Below are 23,813 nucleotides of genomic sequence, written 5' to 3'. Positions count from 1 at the left end.
TGTAGATACTGACATTTATTTCAAGCCCTGGAGACTGAGAGAGGGACCAGCTTTATGTAATACCCTTTTATCCTTGGAGCTTCAGGAATAAGGCAGAGACCTTGGGCAACTTGGCCCAAGGTGCCCTAAATATCTTTTGAATGTTATTGGGAAGAAACAATAGCAAGTCTGAGTAAAAAACCTTTTTGCAATCAGAGCTTTGCTAATCAGCTTTGCTGATTCCAAGCTGGTGGAGCTGCAGTGGAGGTTACTGGCTTCCTGCATGCAGACAACCCAGTATTTTGTGTTTGCAGAGGGAATCTTGCCTGTGTGAAGGCACCCAGAAGACACGGACCTGTTTTGCAACTAAGGCTCCTGTTTCCATTATTCAATCCCGAAAAATTGTTTCAAATTCAGTGAAATGCATTTTTGCATTGATTCAATGTATTCTGTGGGAATTTGTTTGTTCAGGGAAATTTAAGTCTGCAATGACTGAATGGCTTAAAGCACACATAGAAAGGAGAATTAGAAAGTTCCACCTGCAACAGCCTGAATTTATTAAAGTAATAACCTGGTGGGAATTACAGCTAGGATAACACTTGTGAAAATGACAGCCATGTAAAAAGGGATTGGTATTTAATTCTAACTCCTTTTGACTTTCAAATTTTAATCTGGTTTGATACACTGGGCAAATTATTAAGTTCTTTACAAAGACTTATTTTAAAATAATTCCACCATATCACACATTAAAATAAATATACAATTAACCAGACACTAAGAAACAACCAATGTGAATAAAACTGCTGTACATGTAAAACTGATGGTGAAGACTTTGAATCTTTAAGAAAAATACATTGATGAAAATGCCTATGCTACCTGGTTTGAGTGACAGATAGAAGGCAAAAAATATATTCTTAATGAAAGTACAGAGTCATCTTGCACTGTTTGTAATTATGTGGATTTCAAAGGCAAAGACGTTGTTGACAGCAAGACAGAGATGGAGCTCTGCTACAGGTGGCAACCCTATGCCACTGAGTACATCAGACAAGACCCAGTTTATTCAAACTGGGCGAACAGATACTATAAAGCACAAACACAGTCTTACCTCCAAACAGATTGAGGTGTGTGCAGGCCTTTCAAAGGCCTTGTGCACAGATGTGATTCACACCTGCCATTGTTTATTATAAAGTAAATGTCCACCTTTTTGCAAGATCTCTGGATTTTCTCTACTGTTCATTTACATTCTGCAGTGTTGGCTGGTTGCAGCTGAGAGGTTCTGAGGCTTGATACTTCAAGTTTTCCAGAGGATGAGTGTTCTCCTGAATGCTCCTTTTACTTCTGCAAATGACCTCCAGCGAGAAATGCTGTGTGTTCAGACACCATCTACCATTAGCCAATCTGCCCTATGTTGAAGACCACACTCCAGAGACCTTCCAAGGTCTGCAGATACCAGAGGATCTCACAAGGTAAATTATCCAGCTCTTCCAGGATGACAGCAAAGACAGAAAAAAAGCAGCATGGCCCTTAGGAAAAGTCTGACTCTTTGACAATTGGAACTGGTGGGGTTTTATGGTCAATTGGTTTATAAATAAAATGGAAATCTTTCTTGGTTTCACTCTTCAGAAGGGAGACTTTGATATGGTGTGGAAGGGCATCTTTGTCCAGCTGCAGCCACTGGTCATCAACATAAACAAAGAGTCCATAGTCCTTGGGATGGGACACTTCAAACTTCTCGGCACACTGCTGGCTCAGCTCCTCAGCTGTGGTATCGCGACGGGAAGCAAGTGTCCTCGATTGACCACTGATTTCCAGAAAGGAGATACAGATGAAATCCTGAAGAGAAACAGGAGGAGAGACCTTGCAGTTAACACAGTAACCTAGGTTTCCCAATGCAATATGGGAAACCTGAAGGAGGAAGAATTCAGTCACAAATCTCTAGCTGCCTAGAGCTCCCAAATATCCTTGTCATTCTCCAATGTCCTAGTTACTCTCTTCTTTCTTCCCTCTGTCAGGCTCTGAATCAGCAAATACTTTAATAAGCACTTTACCAAATAGTTAGCACCATAAAGACACTGAAGTTAACACACTTTTTTACTGAATTTTACTGAATTTTCTGATTTTACTGAATATCCTAGGAGAACAATCTGCAATGGTTCATTCGCCCATCTTTTTACAGCTCCTGAAGAAAGGGTTTGCAAAGAAGTGACAGACAAGAAAAACAGACCAGAAATGTCAGAGATCTGGCCTGAAAACCCTGTTTCCCAGAAATGGAATAGGGCTAGCAGTGTGGTGGCCTTGCAACTTCACAATCACCCAAACAGCATCTTGAAAGTGTGTCCTCTGAACTTCCTTCCATCAGTGAGGAAATAGCAGAAGTTATGCTGAGAAAGCTGATTTACTTGTATCCTGTTTCAGGCAGTAACAACTGTTGTGACAGCTTTCATCTTGCCAAACCCATAAGGAACAGACTCTAGAGAGCTTTTGGTCACAGTGGAAACTGTGTCTTTAATTTGCATCTGTGAACTCCAAAACAAATCCCATTTTGTTCAGAAAATAATGTTCCCTGGCAGAAGGGGAGTTTTCAAATGCATGGACTATGGGCTTCTATTTAAGGAGTATCACTGCAGTGGATTGAGGCAGGCAGAAGGATGGACAGAGCCCTGCTGAACATATCAGCAAGTGGTTTAGCTCTGCCAGAATGGGCTTTCACGTCTGATACTACGCCTCATTGAAAGGGGTGGGAAATGGCCCTTCAGCTGCTGGAGGTGGTGGGAATCTTCTGGGGAAATGTATAATTTGCTTGGTACTTCTATGAGCTACTGCTGCCTGAGTAGCACTCAGGGCTGGATGGATATTTGCTGTATCTCATACACCATTCCCGGTTTCTGAGATCATCAGGGACTGGTTGGACTGCAATATGGGAAACCTGTTCAACTCCATGCTTTCACATGGACTACCCTTCCCCACAGGAGACTTTTCCCTGGCTTTCCCCTCGGCATGCACAATTTTCAGTTCTGCACTGTGGAAGCGCTACAGAAGGTGAAACATGGCCTTTGCTGCCTCCCTGTGGGTGATAATTTGATCACAGCACATGGGGCTGGCAGGGTATCCTGCCTGCCTGGACCAGTCTCATCATGGCTGGAGGCCCGGAGCACTCATCTGTCCTGGGACGTTCTCCCACTGGTGCACAGGGAGATCTTTGCCAGGCCATGCACAGCATGGGCTTCAAAACTGACCCAACCTTGATGGGTTTTTCTGCTGCCAGAAAGATGCTTGACTGACTGGTTCTTGGGATGTCTCAGACCCCCCTACAGTTTTACGCCGTCTAGAAGCAGCCCTGCATAGCCTGCTCACATCTCAGTTTAGCCCATGATTTCCACAGGGAAGGGCAATGATTAAGAGAGGCTTCTGAGTCCCCACCACAGCTCCTGCATGCAAAGGCTCCTAGCACACCTCCTTTGAGAATTGAACAAAAAAATCACTTTGCAGTTATATTTAAAACTACAAAATTATAGGGGTACTTCAAGATTTCAAAATTTGTTTCATACGTAGTATGTATTTCAAATGTGGTGTGGTTTTTAAGATCTGGAAACCTTGCCCCAGATGTACTCTTCTTTTTTAATAGTGATCTCAATTAATTTCACTTAAAAATAATTCCCATATTAAAGATTTCTAAGTATGGAGAAAGCAAGCAGGCTTTTCCCCTAGGATATAATGCTAGCTACCTGCACTGAGGAGCGGGAAGCCCGGGCCTTGTTCAGCGTTCTCCGTCGCTCCCAGCGGTGGATGGAGTCCTGAACCTCCACGCTCAGCTGCCGCGTCACAGTGATTTTGTCATAGTTCTTGATATGCTCCAGGACCCCGTAGGTGGTGGTTAAATAATAGGAGCCTGCAAAAGGTGAAAGTCTTGTATGAACATCACACCTTCATGGGCCATTCGGTCCCGCTCTCACCCTGCCCACACGGGGCAGCTGCCTGGCCCTTGTAGGAGGGGTCACTGGTGTCACTCGAGTGAAGGACACCCGGTGACCAGTGTCCTCCAGCCCCTCCTGCTCCACATCAGCACTGCCCCCCAGACTGCTGCGGCTGTACATGTCCTGGGAGAGAGCACAGGCTGAAAGGAAAGAGCTATAAAAACTGCTTTCACAAACAAGTCCTAGCCACAGATGATTATTCTTTTTGTTGTGTTTGATAGGCCCCATGCAACAGGTCTGTAACTTGGGCTCCTGAGCAGTCCCCACAATATAGGGAAATAGAAATAATAGTAGATTACTGCAGGAGAGGGCCATGTTTGGATTTCAGGGCTCCTGTTGAGGGATGTCTCAGACCTGCAGGAACAAGTCATCCTCTGTTCCCTCCATTCTCTATCGACCACGCAGGCATCCCAGGCGTTCACCTGTAACTCCCGGACTGTTCAGGGCCGCGGGATAAATCTTGGTAACGCAGAGAAACAGGGCAAAGTGGCAAAAGCCGCTTTCCCTCAGAACCCCGTGCACGGCTGCTGTGGCCCTGCTTGCAGCAGGAAATCAATGACCGGCTGCAGCCGCAGGGCGGCAGCTGGGCCCCGCTAACAGCCGGCTGAGCTGCAGGTGAGCCCGGCAAGGACAGACACGCTGCTCTGCTGGCACGGCAGCCCCGAGGCGGGGCCGAGGAAGGGCTGGTTCCCTCAGCTGGGAACGGCAGGCTCGGGCCCGGGCTGTGCAGAGTCAGCCCGCGGAGCTGCAGGACAGCGGCGGGGCCATGCCCTGCTCCGGGCCCGGCACCCGGTGCCTGCAGACGGGGACAGCTGACGGCTGTTTCGGCGGAGTTTCACCCCAAGCGCAGTATTGTAAATTAAAAAGGTGACTCCGACGTTGGTGAGGGAGAGAGAATGATGCATCTGACTCCGTCATCAGAAGGCTAATTAGTTACTTTATTATACTATATACATTTAATCTAAACTGAATCTGCCAGGCGCTCACTCTGCACACACCCTGCTCACACTGCACTGAATCTCGTGACTGTCCACCCACAGTCCCGACACACACACACACACACCTGGCCCTGGTAGGCCAAGGAAACAAAACACCATCACTTTGGGTAAACAATCTCCATATTGCATTCTACTTTGGCACAGCACAGGCACAGCAAGTGATAAGAATTGTGTTTTCCCTTTCTCTGAGGTTCACAGAATGTGAACCACAGTTCTTCTCATTGGGAAGAACTGTGCCTTGCTTTTCTCTGTGAAGAGAAACGTGGCATCGCCGCAGTGCCTGTAGATGGCCCTCGCACACAGCCCATCCCATCCCATCCCATCCCATCCCATCCCATCCCATCCCATCCCATCCCATCCCATCCCATCCCATCCCATCCCATCCCATCCCATCCCATCCCATCCCATCCCATCCCATCCTATCCCATCCCATCCTATCCCATCCCATCCCATCCCTCGGGCTCCCCCGGCGCTGCCGAGGAGTGTCAGCCCTGGCGGCTCCAGGGAGGCAAAGACAGCGCTTGATTCAAGAGCAGCATTTTTAGAGCACCATGAAAATTTTCTTTTGGAGAGGAGAGACCAAGACGCTGCCATTTGACTTCCTGTGCTCTGGTGGATCGATAAGGAGTGCCCCACAGTTTTGAAGGTTTTTGCCCAAACCACTCATTTTTCTTTAATGTCTCCCACAAAGAGGTGCTGAGAATAGACTAAGAAGTCTAAAAGTGCCACTTTTCTCCTCTTAAATATGGTTACTACCCTCCTTTGTCTGTCATTCAAAATTTCTCCTATTCTGCCTGAGTCAGAGGTAGCTGTGATGGGAACAGGGGGTGTCCCTTCCCTCAGAACCCTGGGAGAAAGAGTTCTGAGTCCCCCCCAACAGGAATTCATCACAACTTTTTTAAGAATTAAGTTTTTGCCCACTTTCAATTTCTTCATTTCCATCTGATTGTTCCCTACAATCTGTCCTTGTCTTTGCTCCAGCATTCAGCATCACCATTGCTATTAAATTAATTCAAAAGTGTATTTTTAATTTGGAGGCAAAATTGAAGTGATTTTGTATATTGATTTATGCAATTTCACAGTTTTTTTCACTTCTGCTTTACTTCTTTCCCTTTAATTTCTGTACCTGAACACTTTTTACTATTCAACTTTGAACGGCCTAACTCAAGTTAACTTCTGCCAGTTCTACACTTTGCAATCTCACAGCTGTCTTCACTGAGATGTTCTTTTTTGACCCCCATTCCTCATATTTGCAGTTACTCCTACTGTCCTTTCTGATGTGATTATTCAGTCAGTTTGATTTGGAACTCCCTGGCAAAATATTTTCTTTTGACTGGAGTGCACATTTCAAAGTCTTTGCAGCTTTGAGCTAAGAGAACTTCCAGCCAGCTTTGCTTTTGATATCCTGAGCTCCCCAACCCAGATGACTTCAGTAACCAGCCTGGTAGTGTGCCCCTTTGGAATGTAGAACTTGTGTGCAGAGTAGTCACCAAAAGCAGCTTGGTTATGTCCACAAAATACTGTCCTTCAGCTAACATTTTTTTCTGCTAAGAATTCTTTTCAGCAGAAAAACTAGCCTGTGCAGAAACACCTTACTATTGTACTGTATTGCTACTAATCATCCTATTAGTACTTGCTTTTGTCCCACTCTGCACTGTGCTGGGATGACATGTTTAGTTTCAGACTTATTTCCTCATTTAATATAAATAAAATTAGTCTGCTGTTGTTCATCCAGGACTCCTTTCTAGAACCTCAGTACTTACCAAAGTAAAGTCTAAAATAAACCCTATTTTATTGGTTTAGTGACTACTTGGTGATAAATGATCTGTGTTTCTAATTCAGAGTGTGTAATTGTCACTTGGGATGCATGTGCTTTCCAAGCTATATTTAAGAAACTAGAGGCCCACTGGGGTATTTATCATTTTGATAACAGAGGTCTTTAGTCACTTCCAAACTCAATATTCCTCTCTAACCTAACTTTATTTTCTCTGTCTCGCTATGATGCTCAGTCAGAGAACATTGTCAGAAGGTTCACTCAAATTTGGGAGTAGAGTGACCATGAGAATATAGCCCTCAGGCATACAAAGCAGTTTAAGAAATGTGCTCTTTTCTCACTGGAATAAATAAAAGTATCTGCACAATTTTTTGCAGCAGTTGTTTAATTTTAGAAAAAACCTTCCAGCTTTTCAGCCTTTGGGCCAAGTAACACAAGATGTCTCTATTTAGGTTGCTAATCCAGCACCTCAGTTATCATTTATGATGAGTCCTTGCCTTTCTAGCCAAAAGGAGTTAAAGTGCTTGGCAATAATTTTAGAGATTCAGATTTGAAAAGATTGGCCAAAGTATTATCCACAAAATCTAGCCAGAGCTTTGCTGCCCCACTTTCACAAACACTGAAGTGAGACAAAGGATGATTTCCAAAGTGAATATCCCATGAGTAAGCACTGTACTCTTACCTTCTCCCAGCTGCAGAGCAGGGTCCATGAGCTCCATCATATACTCCACATTCAGAAGGACTTCAGTCAAGTTGCAGCGGGCCAACACGTACATGAGCACAGGGAGGAAGTCATCTGCACCATAGGGTTTCCCTGAGCAAAGAGAAACACAGCGTGGTCCCAATCACACCAAAAAATCATGGTCCCACACAACAATGTCAGATTCTCACACAGTGAGTCCTTTGCAGACTTCAGTTTACGTTACCTGAAGAGTTACAGCTCAAAAGCACCAGCAAAAATGCTGAAAACAGAAATTTAGGTCACTTAAAAAGTAAGTAAACTTGCTTCAAGCCCAAAATAGGATCTTGAAAATTAACTGGAGAAATATAAACTTAACTTCATCGATGACAAACAACTGGCAATTTTTGAAGAGTGCAAAGGCTTCCAGCTAGTCCCTCTGATTTGATACTGACATCAAGACAGCAGTTCAGGTTAGCAATATTAGTAGGGAAGTTGTCTATATGCATTAGGGGTATTTCTTCTCTTAGACTTACTCTGTGTGTGGCACCAAAAACCAGAAAATAGAATTTGAGATGGTGGTTTTAGGACTGGGGACTTCTGTGTTTATATCCCTTCAGCAGGCAAAACATCACACTACATGATCCTAATTAAAACAGTTGCCCAAGAGCTAGGATCCAAGAGGAATCATCTTTCCAACTATGATGTCTAGCTAGGAAAACAGAAAGATTTTTACATTGGACTTTAACCTAGTTTTTGAAATTGGTGTACAGCAGATGCTCAATATTTCTTGTGCTTAAAACATTCATATCAACTAAATTAACAAAGTGATCTAACAGACAGTCTATAAGAGCTCTTTGGGATCTCTAAGAACAAAACAAAGCATGTTAAGTCACAATTATAAATAATTACTACTTAAGATAGAATCCAAACTGAAGCTTCCTTGTATAAACCACAAAGAACACAAGGATAACTTTTTTCATTTGAAAGATACTTTCACTTTCAACCAACAGTCATCATGGAAGACCCACAATAGGAAGTTTTTATCCTTCAGAGTTGACCACTCCTCTTAACCTACTCTGCTTTCATTCTGAATGTCTTTCCCCAGACTTTAGGGAGTTTTTTCTCACCTGTGCACTTGGATATGTCGGTTTTATGGACTATGTGTGTCTCACTTGAGAACTGCTTGTCTCAGCTCAAGGAATCGAAGCTAGCCTTGATGTAGTTTTGGTGAAATTATGCTCTAGCCATTTTTGGTCCATAGCACACATGCTCTTCCATGGTGGGGCATACATTCCTATTTCTCAAATGTTCCCACTGACTTATTTGAAATATTTGCCATGAGTCAGATTTCTTTTTTTGTCATTCATAGCTGACGCAAATTCTCCACTGGCAAAGAAAGATATTCTTCTGAAGCCTCAAATAAACATGAGCTTAGTCCCTGATTTAAAAAAAAAAAGTGTGGCTTTGAAATAAACCCAGTAATACATCTAGTGAACAGAGAGTTGATCCATTTAAAACAAAGAGTTAGAGAATGAGAGATCATCAGGGCAGTAATTCAGTCTGTTTCTCACAGAGCCCACACATGCCATAACAGACTATATTTATTTAATGAAAGCTGGATTAACGCTTTCAATTCTGATTGCTTTGTTATGGCTGCCTTTAGTTAAAAGACACAGCCTTAGGTCTTCAATGAAACTATAAATGGACTTCATTGTTCCATTAACATCTGTATGGACATTTTTTGTCTGTTGTTCCCTTGGCTTATGTCTCTGTGAGAGCTTTAGCTCTGTGAAGGGTCTAATTCATTACTGTCATATGCATTACCTTAATGCAAGCAGCTTAGTATTACAGCTGTTTAATATTTTCCAGGGGGAAAAAAAAAAAGATGACAAAACAGACATGAAAATGTAACAGAAAATCTTCTCAGCAAAAAACCCTATTCTTCTTTTGCTCCAAGTACACCAGAGACCAACAGAGTTAGTTCTAATTCAGACTAGCATAAAGGAATACAAAATACCAAAGATTTGTTAGGCTCATTTTTCCCTTCATTAAAAACTTCTTATTTCTTATCTGGTAGTTACAGATCAATGGCATGAATAGAATGATTCTAGTTTCCTTAAGGCCAAGGGATTTCCAGTGCAACACCAATAGCAGAATTTCCCTACTACTTCTCTTTCATAACTAATTCATGTCATATCTGATAAGGACATGAAATAAAGTTGCTGCTTCATAATGTCAATTCCTATTCACTGGAAAAAACAAACCCTAGGTTGGTTGTTTGTTGCTTGGTTGCTTGGTTGGTTGGTTGCTCAGTTCCTGGCTTTTGACATGTCACCAAAGCAGATCATGAACAGAGAACAGACTGACCAACTAATGCAGAATGGAAACAGCAGCTTGGAACTAAACAATTCCATGTCCCCATTCATCAGCTTCTGGTGTCTACAGAAGTGAAAGAGGAAAATTCTCAAGAATGCCTACAGAATCTCTCTGTTTCTTTTTTGTTGTCTGAAGTGGTTGTACGTACAATCATGCATAGAGACAATTCTTTTTCATGCTGTTTATCTCATTTCTATAAGCTGATTTAGCTGCTCTGCCCTCCAGTCCTTGCTATAAATTCTTCTCAACTTTAAGACTTCATAGAAATATTATTGGACTCCCAGCTGTTTATATGCCTTAAATATGAAAATCTGATCTACAGATTAATAATAAATGCTGAGCAGGGGTCTGACTGAAATAATGGAAAGAACACATTTTCCATGTGCTGCATGCTCACAACCTGTGTGAATTACTAGACACCACTTTAATCCACCTGTGGCTATATGTCACCCAGTTTTAAATACCCACGTCTGTAGCAAAAGCTGAAGTCAGCAGGAGCAGAATGTGTCAACAAGGGAAAAGCAAAACTAATCACCAGTGATCTAGCTCTGACTCCATTTTGTGGTTTTTTGTGTTGCCACAGACCTCCAGTGTGGCCAAGGGCAGGCCAGGCATGGCATATTGCACCTTGTGTGCATCTCTATAGCATCTCTCCACTGACTGCTCATGGAGCCAAGGAGAAGTGCCTGAGAGGGCAGGGCTCTGATTGTCCCCTGTTCTCCTGGCCCCTCCAGCACCTCCACTGCTCATGGAGCCAAGGAGAAGTGCCTGAGAGGGCAGGGCTCTGATTGTCCCCTGTTCTCCTGGCCCCTCCAGGTACAGGGACTAGCTTTGACACGTACAGCCATCAGTCCAAGCATGGCTCTGAGGTGCTCCATATCTCAGTCCATCCATGGGGAAAACAGGTGCTGTCAGCAACTCAAATATGCCCAGAAACAGGAGTCTACAAAGACAGATGAAATAATGCCTATGGACCAAGATACCTGAGAGGTTGTTTCAGCATTGTGTAACCCCCATGGTTCCTGTGCCAGTGTCCACCTGGGAGCTGCAGCAGAGGTATTCTCTGCAGGCTGCTGCCTTCTCAGCTCTACTTTCAAGCTGGGCCAGAGCCAGATTCCTAGACCTGTTTGGCCTGCTCCATCTGTGGTCTCTCACAGAGGGGAATTTTTGCAGCTGACAGAGTTAAATCTTGCTCTGACCCTGCCACTGCTCTCAGTGACAGTGAGACTGAGCTTGCCTATTCAAGGTGGTGGTGTCCTACTCCAGATATGACTTGCTTGCTTTATTTCCCCTTCTTCCCTGCAGGGTCAGGAAACATTTATTTCATAAATGTCTCTAAGAAGCTTAAAATAAGCCTTCTCTTCTGCCACAAATTCATCCTATTATGTTTATAGCAAAGCAAGTACAACGTCAGCTCCTGGCTGGGATGCAGCACTTGAATAGATGAGTATTAATTAAATACATGATTTAAAGCCACTGGAATTCTGCCCAAGCCTCCATAAAGAAATTACAGCCTATTTTAACACATTCATGCACTTATTTTCTCTCTGTGTATATTCTGAAAACCAGCAGACAGGGGTGATGCACTGCACCTTGCTCTAATATTTTACAAACACTAGCTTGATATCTAGAAGCAGATCTCCACAAAATATGAATTTTAGCCTCAGTTGGGAAACCTGAGGTGCAGGAAGGCTAACTGGGATTTGTTCAAGATCATAAGAAAAGATTGTGACTTTCTTTCCACACACTAGCATTTGCTCTCTCTTTTCTATCTTATACTACTTTCAGCAAGGTTTAATTTGTGATATAGTGAATTAAGTGAGTTAATAGATGTAGACAGTATGAATTCACTTCAAAAATGTGTGGTTTAGAGATCAGAGGAATTCAGCCCCCATGAAAAATTTGAACTGGCTCTTTGATTCAAATGTAGAAATTGTGCTAGATGGCAGAAACCCCAAAATCTCTAGTCCATCAGTCTTTGTTAAAAGTAACTTAAATACTAATATCCTCTTCCAAAAGATACCAAAGTAAACCTGTTATGTATAGCTTTATTTTCCTTCTCAGAAGTGAGATATGATAATAAGCAGTGTAATGGGATTGCTCTGAAAGCTTTAGGAGCTTTTGGCATGGGCTCTTCACTGGCTGCTGAAGTATTGGGGTCCAGCTTCCTTTCTACAAGCTCAGCTATCCCACTAAAGACACAGCTTTGCTTTTGCCAACTGCAGAGCCTTAAAGGAGTACATCAGGGCAGCTAATATCTGGCTGCTCAGCTCTGTAGGGGTGACAAACTTCATTCTAAAAGCTAAGGAAGAGAAATATTCCAATACAGTATATGTCCTATCTATCCTCTTTTTCCAAAAGCAGACTATGTGCATTATCCATGTAAAACTATGCAATAGAAATTATTAAATCAGATGTTTTGGTCACCTAGCCAATTCCATAACCAGTACAAACTATAGTTTTGAACTATATGGTCCAGCTGCCTGTGCAGTTCAAAGATAGTCCAAACATGAATCTTCATAATCTTAGGTAGTTCACAAGTTAGAAATGTTGCAGTAAGAAAATTTTACCTCCATTCTTCTTCAATCTTATTTGAAAGCAGTCTGCCCATCTTTCAAACTTCCAGCCTAAACTTAGAGCTTTTCCATTCCTGATCTTCCTCACTCATGGGCTGACCAAATTTGGCCTGTCTGTCTCACAGACTGGCACCATAAACCAACGCCTATTGCTGCTTTGTTTTTCCATCATCTCTCTTCCACAGTGGCAGCTCCCAGGCAGCACAAGGCTGGGTCACCCTGGCACACCACTGCTAGTACACACCACATGTATTGCAGATTTGCATTGTTTCTCACTTTACAGGTGTTGCTTGTGTTTTTTGATGAAAAGCAGAGATTCTCATTCTACCCATATCACACAATATACATTTAATCTTTTTCCTGAGTAAAGGTATTTCTGAAGGACACATAATAAGTATTTTTTCTATATAACATTACTGTGTTTCTACATAAATTGGCTATGTGCCCAGCTGTCCCTGTGCATATTGCAGCATGCCTTCCAAATGGAAGAGCTCCATGATTCCTGCCTCTTACTTTTTCTAGTGCTAAAAAAAAAAAAAGCCAGCCATTTTGTGGAGCGTGGGTTTCCAAACTCTATTTTTTAAGATGCATTTTATTCTTTCTAACCATTTCTAGTATTTTTAGCAGGCAGGTGACATATTTTCAGATTGTTGGTTTTATTCTTGGGGGCATATGTTTCAGTCATTTAAGTTTGCATAGAAGTTGGAAAAGCTCAGTGAGATACCTCAATACTTTGCCTTTGAGGAGGATTCACTTACTAATATCACTGCCTACATAGTATATATGAGTATCTGAACCAGGCCCCCTTAATTTCTTTGATAGCCAGTAATGAATTAATCAATATTGTCACTGGAGTTTGCCTTGAGTCATCTTGCTCTAAAGCAGAAGCCTATATGCAGCCAGATGAATCATCTGGACTCCAAGGACTGACTCCACATTCTGTGTGATGGGAAGCTGGGCATGATATCCCTCTGTGGCCACCTACAGCAAGATGTAGCCAGAGACTGGTCCTGCTTCAACTCTATCATGAAGCTGTACTCTTGAGAGAAAGGTGTATGACTAAGATGGAAGTTGTCTTCCTGGTTCCTAGTGATGAATCACATCCATAAGCTGATTGCCTTCAGCTAGAGGAAGAAATGCTAGTTTAAACCAGTTTAGGGTCTGACCCATTCAATTCTTAGCCTTAAGTATCAGGGATTTCAACCACAGCCAATTTATCAGGCAGATTTTGTCATGTAATATGAATTGTAATCAAACCAAATACATCCTCCTTTCTTGAAATGTCTCGGTATATGTGGAGTCGGTCAAGGCAGAGTTTAACGTTTCATTACTCTTTCAGTAGGGCAAATATGGGCACCACCACAGGTACAGATGTTCCTGAGTATGCCTGTCCTTATTTTTAAAGGAAACTTGGTACCTCTTGGGACATCCTGGCCAAACCTGGAGTTCTGTCGATGGGTCTCAAAATGTTAAAAAACTTGTATTTTCATATGAGTCTGAAAAGGTGCTTGATTAGGTGGTGTTGGCATTTTGCTTTGAGAAGTAAAACCATATTCTTAGGGCAGCTCATCCTGTGGCCAGTCTAAAATTAATAAAACCTGGTCTGACCTGACAAGTTGCAAATTAAGTCAAACACAAGGAGTTTCCATGTTATTGAACAGGTAATGTTTCTGACAGAGGTAGACTGATTTTGGGAATGATTTGTTTTGTGTTTCACCTGCTCTGATCTTGGAAAAGGAGGGACCTTTCTAATTGAGCAGTTAGGAAAAGGAGTGAAAAGGAGAAGAAGTTATTGCACAGGAAGCTGAGCATGGCCTCTGCTCTTCCTGTGTGAAGAACACTGTGCTGCCTCGTGGCTGGCTAAAAGCAAAAGGGCCCCTGTGCTGTTGCTCTCGAGATGGGCAGAGAGCAGGAGAATTCCCACCAGCTGAAATCTGCTCTGAGGACCCACAGCATGCTCTTCTGCATGCCACCAGCTGGAATTTCCTGTCACAAAAATATTTCTGGTTGCTGAAATATTTCAGGTTCCAGTCCTTGCCACTGGAAAATAAAAGTGATCTGGGTCCAGTTCATTCTGTGGAAGAGATTTCACACATTTTGCTTCTAAGTCTACAGGGCATTTCACTCAACTACTCTCCAAGTCTGCTGTTTTCCAGGACTTAGATACAGCATTCTTCTCCCCTTACCTTCTTTTTCAGGTCTGAATTCATTGAGGTACATTTCCATAATTCCAGGCCAGTTTTCTTCTGGCCAAGCCCTGATATGCATAACTGATCATGCATAATGGAGAGGGAACTCGATATAAGGGAGAGGGAACTGGATGCCCAGGGGTGAAATCAGCTTCCAACCCACACCCTACTGAGTAGTACTCAGGATGAGAAAACAGCTGAACTGGCTGAAATGCACTGCTCTGGTCAGCATAGCAAACCACAGTGAAACCATCTAATTTCATGAATGTCAATATTTTAATAATGTTGGGGTTTTGTAATTATTTCCCTGTCTCCTCATTTCTGTTACAGAAAGTGACACAACAGAATTTCCTTTAACAGAGAAATTCCAGCCCTGATCTAACTAAGGTGTGATGTGTACATAACATAACACCAGCATCAGAAGGAGACCATGTGGGTTTTAGTGAGGCTTGCAAGTCCTTCATCTAAACCAACTTTACTCTCAAACTTCACACAACTGTTTTAACAAAGTTACAGCAAATTCCCCTGCATATGTCCAAATCTCATAATACCTGAAGACAGTAAGAGGTCCTTTCCACCCTGTAGCTAAGGCTCAGCCCTGGGGTGGTTTCTTGCTCTGCTGTTAATGTGTCTAGACTGGTCACTGAACCTTGCTGCTTACTATCCAAGAGATCACCTTGAGGTGAGGCTCAGCAGGGACATAACAAGCCCTGTATGAATGCTCCAAGGCTGTTGGCAGTACAAAATAAAGCAGAACAGCAAAAAGCACCTTTGGTGACTGTGATTTCTTGAACAACCACAGGTTATTGCACGTTAAAAACTGGCTTCTCTCCAGATTCAGGCATGGCTGGTCGTCAGCTCGCAGTACACAAAAAAAGCTCTTAAACTGGCAAGGCAAATTGCTGGAGGAAGGGACTTGCTGGGCTATCTGCAAAGATGCATCCTGTCTTCAGGCCAAGGGTTTATTTTCTGCATTAGTGGTTGGCCTGAGGCCCATGTTGTGTTTATACTCAGAGCACATACTGCCTCACACAAAAGAAGTGGCTTTTAGAATTTACTGGAGCATCAGGAATTAGTAACAAACTACTAGCACTCTGCATCTCCTCCTCAGTTTAGGCAAAACTCTGTAAAGGCCAAACCAAGAGCCTTTTACCAGAGACCCATTCCTAGAATTTACCATTACTCTGCAGCAAGCTGGGACAGAGCCCTGAGGATATTTGGAGAGCTGTGTGAAGACCTGTGCAAAAAAGAATATTATCCATAGAACACACACTTTTAGGTAACCAGTTTTTGGAGTTACAGAGCTTAAAGTTACCCAGGTAACATACCAGTTATTGGTGCAGAGAACTTCACTAACCCTTTCATTCTGAACACAACCTGTGGACATCTGATACCAAACACATCAACCACCACTGCTACCTCCAAGGTGAATATTGCCATGATAGCTGTATCATAAATGCTGTTCCTTTGATACAGGAGAAAGACCCATGGTGAATACCATTGCAGCAGGAGTCCTGTACCTGGATTTCCCTGAGCCATGGAGTCATAGATGAGTTTGCAGGTCTTCAGCAAGATGGCAATTTTCTTTTCTGGAGAGTAGGTCTTGTGCATGGTCGTGAACTTGTGAAGGATCTTTTCCAGCACAGCAGTTTCAGGCACACTGGTTGTCACACCCAGGTCAGTGGTAGTTGTGTTTTGTATCACAAGTTGGTTCTCTTTCAGCTGCTGTAAAGATCCATCTTTGCTGTGTATTTCTTTTAAGGAAGAATTAATGGCTTCCTTTAAAGGTTTCAGGACACATTTGTACAAAGCTGTCTCAGCAATCACTTCTGCACAGAGAAGGGAGAACACAAAAGCATGTAATAAATAAGCAATACAATAGTACAGGTGCAAGTAAAAGTCCTAACGAAGCATGTGGTTGGTTATTCAAACACTGCTACATAGCTGTGAGAAGGGAACAGAAATCACATCCCAGAAAGTAAACATTCCATTACCAACACTATCCAGAAGTCCTAGATGGGCTTGAGATGAACATCAGTGTGTGGTCTCTGTCACTGGAGCTGTAGGAGACCTCCTGCTACCAGCAGTCCCTGCTCTCTTTGCCTGACTCCTGGCTGACCAGCATGGCATTGCCAGGCACAGGAAAGCCAGCTCTGGGGACAGAAGAGGAATCTCACCTAACTGTGAGATTCACAGCCCTGCCCTTACAGTTGCCCAGATGCAATTAATCTCATGTCCCTTCTGACCTCTCCTTTTGCCTTGTTTGAGATATTCACTTTGGGATGAAATTAATTGCACCCTCAAAGCGCCCCTTTCTTTCCTCAAAGCAGCTGCACCCACCAGCTCAGAGACAGGAACCAATATCAGGTCAGAAGTTAATCATTGTTACTGCTCGAGGGACTCTAAATTACTGATCCTTTAAGATACCTCTTAAAGGAGGAGGAAATAATATGAGTGGGTTGAGAATTTGCTTAATGTTTGGCCGAAGATGAAAGGGAGCATAAGAGACTGTGAGGAAGCCTGTTGTCTGACTCCTAGATACCAGAGGCATAGCTAGAGGGACTGCAAGAGATTCTCTTGTTGCACTGAGGCAAAAAGGTCATTGGCCAAAGAGTTCATCTGCTCAGGCAGTGAGGAATGAACCAGAGGGCAGTAATATTTATGTATTCAAAATGCAATTGTTTTAAAGAATCCAAAGAACCAATCAGTCTGAAGCAGGGCAAATTCAAGTGGTAAATCCTCCAGTGGGAATCCTTGTTCTCCACAGAAGAAGACAGCCCTGTCAAGGTTGACTGGGCTACATCATCCTGTTAAGGAACTGCCAGTGAATAGGGTTAGATACAGGGTCAAAACCAGGCATGTCTGTGGGAAGGTGGTGGGATATTTGCACACCTACAGCTCTACCAAGCAGAACGAGGGCACTTCTTTCCTCCCCCTTTCCACTTTCACTAATCAAGATTCAAGACAGACTTCTCTGTGCTGCCCCCACACTCCCCACCTTGAAGAAGGAGGTAATTGGGACAAAGATTGAAGGTGTTACACAAGATTCATGAGAAGTGAAACTGCAGGTTCCCTCTCTATGCTATGGCAGGGGCTGGCTGCAGGTCTGTTCTGCTGGGAACCTGCAGGATCATGTGAAGCCTTTGCTAGGGGAGAAGGAAATCAGCAGAGCCTGCTGAGACTGACAGTGGACAGCTTTTTACTCCTGGCTCACCACTTAGCTGAGTCCCACCTAATACTGGAGTTGCAGGATCCCCAGGAATCCCTGGTCACTCCTGTGGTTCACTCCATATTCTGGGTCTTCCAGCTCCCAGCTTGTTTTAAGCCAACTTAAGGATCCACAAATAGCTCTGCATTGGTTCTCAGGTCCTCAAGAAACAGTTTTAAGCTTTCAAAGGAGCATGTGTGCACGTGCATGCACGCTTTTTCTGGCTGTACAGCTTTCACTGGGATGAAAAGTCCTACAGTTCTTTTTATATTCCCTCATGGATGTACATTAAACAGACCAGTCCAGTCCTTAGCAAGGAGAGAAGTAGCACATTATTCCCCCACAGGATATGAATGAGAGGCAATGAAATACCTGTAAATAGTTAAAAATAATACTTTTTTTCTCCCCAAAGGCAAATTATACCTATGGCAAAGAGGTGAACCACAGGAGTGGTTCATTCATTTTAGAGCTGACAATAGTCTTGCAACAGACATTTCTTCTGTACCTCTGAGCTCTGAGGAGGACAAAGCAGAATCAAGTGTTTCCTCCAACCTGCTACTCAAAATCATCCTAGTCTTGTCCCTCTCTGTGAGACAGTGATTGACCTCTAAGGTGTATGCCACATGCAGGGAGTTCTCCATCCTTGTAGCAAAGCAGTGGACGTGAAAGGCCATGGGAATGCAGCTGTGAAGGGGAAAGTTTGCCTTTTGTGTTTCCAGTGAATTCAGCTCTGCGTGCAAACCTATACACACACACACACACATATATATATACACACATATATATATATATATATAAAACATACATGTATGTCTCTCATACACACAAACACGTCTCTTTTGCTTAAACTCTTCCCTTTATAAATTCATAAAGGCATAAAGGGATTCCCATTCACAAAGGGATTTTTCCCCTCATTGGTCTCCAGGTTTTTGAGCTGTTTCTCCAAGTGCTGGCAACTACAGAGCAGACTTCATTTTATGCTGCTTGAGTTTTAGGGGATGGTTTATAATTCTGTAAAGCAGAGCCTGTGTCTGCATAATTCTTTCTCCCTCCTCACCTTCCCAAACCATGCCCAAGGATGAATAAACCACAGTTACCTACCTAACTGTTCCTCAGTGTAGGAGGCTGGGTCTACCAGGGATTTCAGCTCAGTGCTCTGCACTAAGTAACTCTTCAGCTGAGTCATCATCAGCCGAATCTCCTGTAGCATCTCTGTGCTGGAGTTCTGCTTTGCCATCATCTCCAAACTGTACACTCTGTAGTCCCGCACCAGGTTGCCAAAGTAGGACTCCTTGTCCTGTGCCAGCTCCACTATCTTCTTCTGCAGCTTCCTGTCACTAGACAAAAAGACTGTGAAGACGTTGGACAGGTTCACCAAGGACAGCCTGTTTTTGGCCTTGGCCAAGATCACGGAGCGTGTCTTTTTACCAGATGAGCTACTCAGCATCTCCAGGTCATCCTCTGTGCTGCTGGTGGAGTAGGAGTCTGGCTCAGATGTTGATGCTTGAGCCACGGTGCTGCCTCCCAGGTCCTCCAGGGACAAGTGTGACCCTTCCAGTTCAGCTGAGCTGGCAGATTTGTGGCCATGTCCCGGTTCAGTCTTGGTGTGTGTGCAAGTGGCACCACCCGTCCCTGTGGCTGGGCTGCCCTTGCACACAGCCTGCCCTGCTGCCACAGCCGTCTCTCCCTCTGTTCTTTGCTTCTGCTGGCAGGAGCTGGGGGTCCTTGGTACCTGGGAAATTCTCTTCCTTCTCGGTGGTGGGATAGGAGGTGACTTTCCTTTCTCAGTGGCATTGCTTTGTATCTTAGGCATGTCCTCCTTCTTCTCTGCAGGTTCAAGCTTTGTCTCCTGAAACTGTGATACAGCCTTTTTGGGAATCTCCCCAGGTATCTCTACAGCCTTTTTGCACAGCAGTGTTTTATCTCTGCTCTCTGCACTTGTATCTTGGTTTCCTTCTGTCCCTTCCCCTTTCAGCATTTCACAATTTTCAGGGTTACCCACAGAGCTCTCCTCTGAGGTCCTCTCACTTGGCCGCCTCCGCGGGGGAGCGGAGGGCTGGGAGCCCTTCCTGGGGCTCCCTGCCAAGGGCGCGCTGGCCGAGCAGCTCTGCTTCCTTTCTTCTTTATCATCACCACCCTCCGTTTTCATTTCCTCGAAACTCTTTCCTAGTGGCTTAATAAGTAGCTTGTTTTCTTCACAGGCAGTCATGGGGTCCTGTGGGAGCTTCAGGGAAGGTTTCTGAATGAGCCCATGAGAGGGTGGAGGGGGAGGAGGACGTCGAGGAGACCTCCTTTCAGTAAGCATGGTGGCAGGGGGCAGTTCAGTGCTCCCAGAGTGGCCTTTGGGAGAAGATACATCTGGAGGACAAGGATTACTGTACTCTTCTATAAAAATAGGATTCACAAACCACAGCCTGTCATTTCCTATTGACAGCTCAATTTCACATGAGCAGTGGTTTGTGCCACTTGCAAAACACTGGGTAGGTCTTAAACTGTCTGCCTGGGCAGTGCTGAAAGCAGAGTCTTTTGCAGGGTGGGATAAGTCCTGTCTCCTGTGGTTTAAGCAGGAATCCCAGAAATCTGTCACCAAAAAAAAGAAAAAAGAAAAACTAAAAAAAAAAATCTCAGAGAATTTTAGCTGCTAATGATACGTAGAAAATATACTTATTTTTAAAAGAAATGGTACGCAAATTTCAATGTTGAACTTTCTGCACAAAACAGTGTGAAGAAAGAATGAAACTGTTTTATGCATATAAAATTCCTCAAGCCAGGGGATGAGCTCAGAAGCTTCACCAGAATTCTCTCCCCTGTCAATTTTAGGACACTTACCTAGTAAAAGTTGTTCATGCTGTTCAGCATTTTCAGTACGAGCAGGAAGGTACAAGTGACAAATACAAATGACTGTGAGAAGGGATCTGGGCTCGTTCAGTGATCAGTGCCCTCCAAATGCAAATAGCTGTGGATACCCGAGGAGAGGATGTGAAGACCCCAGGCAAGCTGTGTCTGCCTCTTGCTCACAACTGGTACTGGCTGGGGAACCATTTTCCTTACGCTCTCCAGCTGTACTCGGTATCAGCAAATGCAGGACAGAGGAAGTTGTTTTAAGGCAGAATATAATGCTGTGAAGTCTCATGGGCTGAGGAAATGGTGAGTAAACCAATCTACAGAGGGGAAGTTGATAATTTTTCTCAGTAGTGGTCAGGTTAAGGCACTGTGATGAAAATGCAAAGCTGAAAGGAACAGATCATATGGTTCTACCAAGTAACACAGCTGCTTCAGAGCAGGCATTTCCCAGCACAGCCACACTGCAGAGAAGGCTGTTTGATCATCTCTCATTGCTGTCCTGGATCTTCCCTTATCTTGCACTCTGGGAGGGATAATTAAGCAGTTCTTGGAGTCTTTGGCATGTCTGTGATGGTATGTGCTCTTTGTGCAGTGCAATTATGCTAATTCTCCTCCTAAAAGAACTTCTGTACCACTGAGGTCAGGACTAGAGGGCCTGCAGTATGTCCTCTATGATAACATACAGAACAGCCAGATCCTTTGAGGAACACCTCAGCTTGCAGATAGACATCTCACTTCTATCCCTTTGAAACACATAGTACTTTGAAATAAATACAAAGCAACATATGAGAATTTCAGACAATGCTTTGTTTCCTTTGGAAGTGCCACTTTGGGCAGCACTTAATAGTTTGTGTTCCCATTTGTATCCACAAAATTTTGTTCCAGGAAGCAATAAACAGCATCTGTCAGTATCTGACCCTTTCTGACTCCACTAAGACAGCCTGGCACTTCAGGAAGTTAGCATCATTTCCCAGAAAGACTGCACACAACAGCAGGTTTTCTTCTGTTGTCAGAAACTTGACTGGTATGAAATACACCATGACAAATAAATTTCCAAGCCTCACTACTTTTATGACCACCAGTACAGGAGAAAAGGAAAAAGACTACAAGCAATATTGCTTTGGTGCTTGTGCTTTAACTAATCTCTTCTTTCAGAAGTTGCTGGAAATTGTTGCCTGAATCAAGATAGCCTCTGCTGGCTGAAATTAGACTGAAGGTTGCAGATTCATGATACACTTCCTGCATTTTAATCCAAATTTTTTGACTTATAAAAAATTAAGTTTAAGATAACTAGTGCAACTTGTTATCTCAAGTTGTAAAGTACTTTTAATCAGCAATAAGTGCTGGCTGGACATGTCTATAAAAGGATGTTTTGACAAATTGGAACATACTCAAAATAGAGGATGCTGAAAATGTTAGAGGCAAATCTGTTGGTGATATTCAACAAAGCTGCCTGAACTGAAACCAGTGGGGTTTTCCCATGCCTTCTGGGAGGAAGAAAACCCAAAAATAGTGAGAGTGCTCTAATAAATATCTCTAAATGAGCTAACTCCTCCATTTTCTTCGTTGTTTTGCTCTTTTCAACACCTGAAGGAAAACTGAAAAACCAAGGAGCATGAAAGTGGCTTACTGAAGTAGCTGTCTCAAGTGGAGTGTGTTAAATGAAAAGGAATAGAAAGGAGAGCTCCTTTAGTTAACAAAATTGCTTTTCCTATCTGTGACTTTATACATCTCATCTAAAATTTGCTTGTTTGATGCTGTCCCTAAAAATAATGTTCCTTTTGCATGTGATTTGTGTGAGGTGCGAGAACATGTTGGGATGATACAAATTTCTCTACCAACTAGAAATCCTGCAGGAGCAAGCAGAAATATAAAAACTCAAAAATATCACACTTTCATCAGCATTGCCCCCACACATCAGAAGGAGAAGCTGCAAAGGTGTTTTCCATATAGCTCAGATATGAGCCACTTCCAAAGTGCAGAGTTACCCCGAGAGGCCGTGCTGCACTTCAGCTCACCCAGACTGTAGGGACCAACCCTGGACAGAGATCCAGGTGGAGGTTTATGGCCAAAGGGGCAAGTGCCCTTTTTGTTAGCATTCTGCTATGAGCATAAAGATCATAAACATCTTCCTCTGGCATTCAGACCCCTTTAGCTATTCCGAAGACAACAGTTCATCTGTCTTCCAGTTGCATTATGTCTCTGCAAGGCACTATTGTTCTCACAAGTCCAAGTGAAAATCTGACTGCTTTGAGGGACTTACCTATCCCCAGACTAGAGATAATTTCAAGGTCTTGAAAGCTACTGGCTTCTAATATTGCTTGTGGCAGCTTCAGGGTAAAGGGCAGCAAATCCCTGTAAAAACAAACACAATGAAAAAACAGCAAAAGGACAAACCCCACAGTTGTTAGGAACTCCAGACATCAGTTGATTTTAGTGATTGGATTGACTCACAGTTTCATCCATGTTCTGTGGCTGGTAAGGAATTATGGACATTGTGCCAGACTGGGCTGCTCTGATTTCACAAAAGATCACCAGCTTCTGTGGTGATGCTTCATGCCATAGCACTGACTTAATCCCTGTGGCTTGGCTCTGTCCTCTGAAAAGAGCAGGAATGCCTCTCACCTCAGGGAAGGCCACAAGGGTTGAAATATCTTCCCATTAAAAGTGAGGTGCTACAAATTGTGATTATTTTTATTGGAAAAGCCAATCTTTTTCATGTGGAAAGGGTTTGAAGCCCCTTTTCTTTCTGTTTACCCCTCTCTCACTACTCTGCTTCCCCTTTTAAAAATCTCTGTAAGTGTAAGGCGTAGACACACAGCAAGGCACAGAGGGACTGGGAAAGGAAAGCCCCAGCTGGGGAAGGGTCACCCCTGGGTGAAGGGACAGACAGAGAGGAAGTGCTGCATGACACTAAGGAAACACATATCTCTCTCTAACTCTCTACTCTCAGACTTCTGAGTATACTTGGTTTCTGGAAAGATGCTGTACTTCTACTGAAAACAGAGTTTCTCAGAGGATGTTGGCTGAGTTTCACTGAAACACACCCTAAGTCTCAAGCAATTTAACAGAGCCCTTGGTCTGCCAGTGAACTGTTCAGGTTTGCCTCTTGCCCAGTGACAATTTGCTAACTCTGTTCTTGCCTCAATTCCCATTCTAACAAGGACTAGAAAAGCCAGTCCCTAAATGATAGCAAGGAATGGTGCAGGATCA

General features: G+C 43.5%; 1 protein-coding gene across 1 annotated transcript in view; it reads right to left on the bottom strand.

Annotated features, from left to right (window-relative positions):
• Nucleotides 1–504: 504 nt before the first annotated feature.
• Nucleotides 505–23,813, bottom strand: part of RIN3 (Ras and Rab interactor 3) — a 64,714-nt gene continuing 41,405 nt past the window's right edge. The window contains exons 5-10 of the mRNA XM_077180630.1: nucleotides 22,864–22,955; nucleotides 18,858–20,336; nucleotides 16,069–16,377; nucleotides 7,408–7,539; nucleotides 3,705–3,868; nucleotides 505–1,812 (exon numbers count right to left, since the gene is read on the bottom strand). Of these exons, the coding sequence (XP_077036745.1) occupies nucleotides 1,504–1,812; nucleotides 3,705–3,868; nucleotides 7,408–7,539; nucleotides 16,069–16,377; nucleotides 18,858–20,336; nucleotides 22,864–22,955 (2,485 nt within the window). The 3' untranslated portion in view covers nucleotides 505–1,503. The remainder of the gene's footprint in view (nucleotides 1,813–3,704; nucleotides 3,869–7,407; nucleotides 7,540–16,068; nucleotides 16,378–18,857; nucleotides 20,337–22,863; nucleotides 22,956–23,813) is intronic.

The sequence above is a fragment of the Agelaius phoeniceus genome, chromosome 6 (assembly GCF_051311805.1).
Source record: "Agelaius phoeniceus isolate bAgePho1 chromosome 6, bAgePho1.hap1, whole genome shotgun sequence".
In the NCBI taxonomy this organism is placed as follows: domain Eukaryota; kingdom Metazoa; phylum Chordata; class Aves; order Passeriformes; family Icteridae; genus Agelaius; species Agelaius phoeniceus.
Note: the sequence above shows the minus strand (reverse complement) of the source record. Positions and strands in the feature narration are given on the sequence as shown.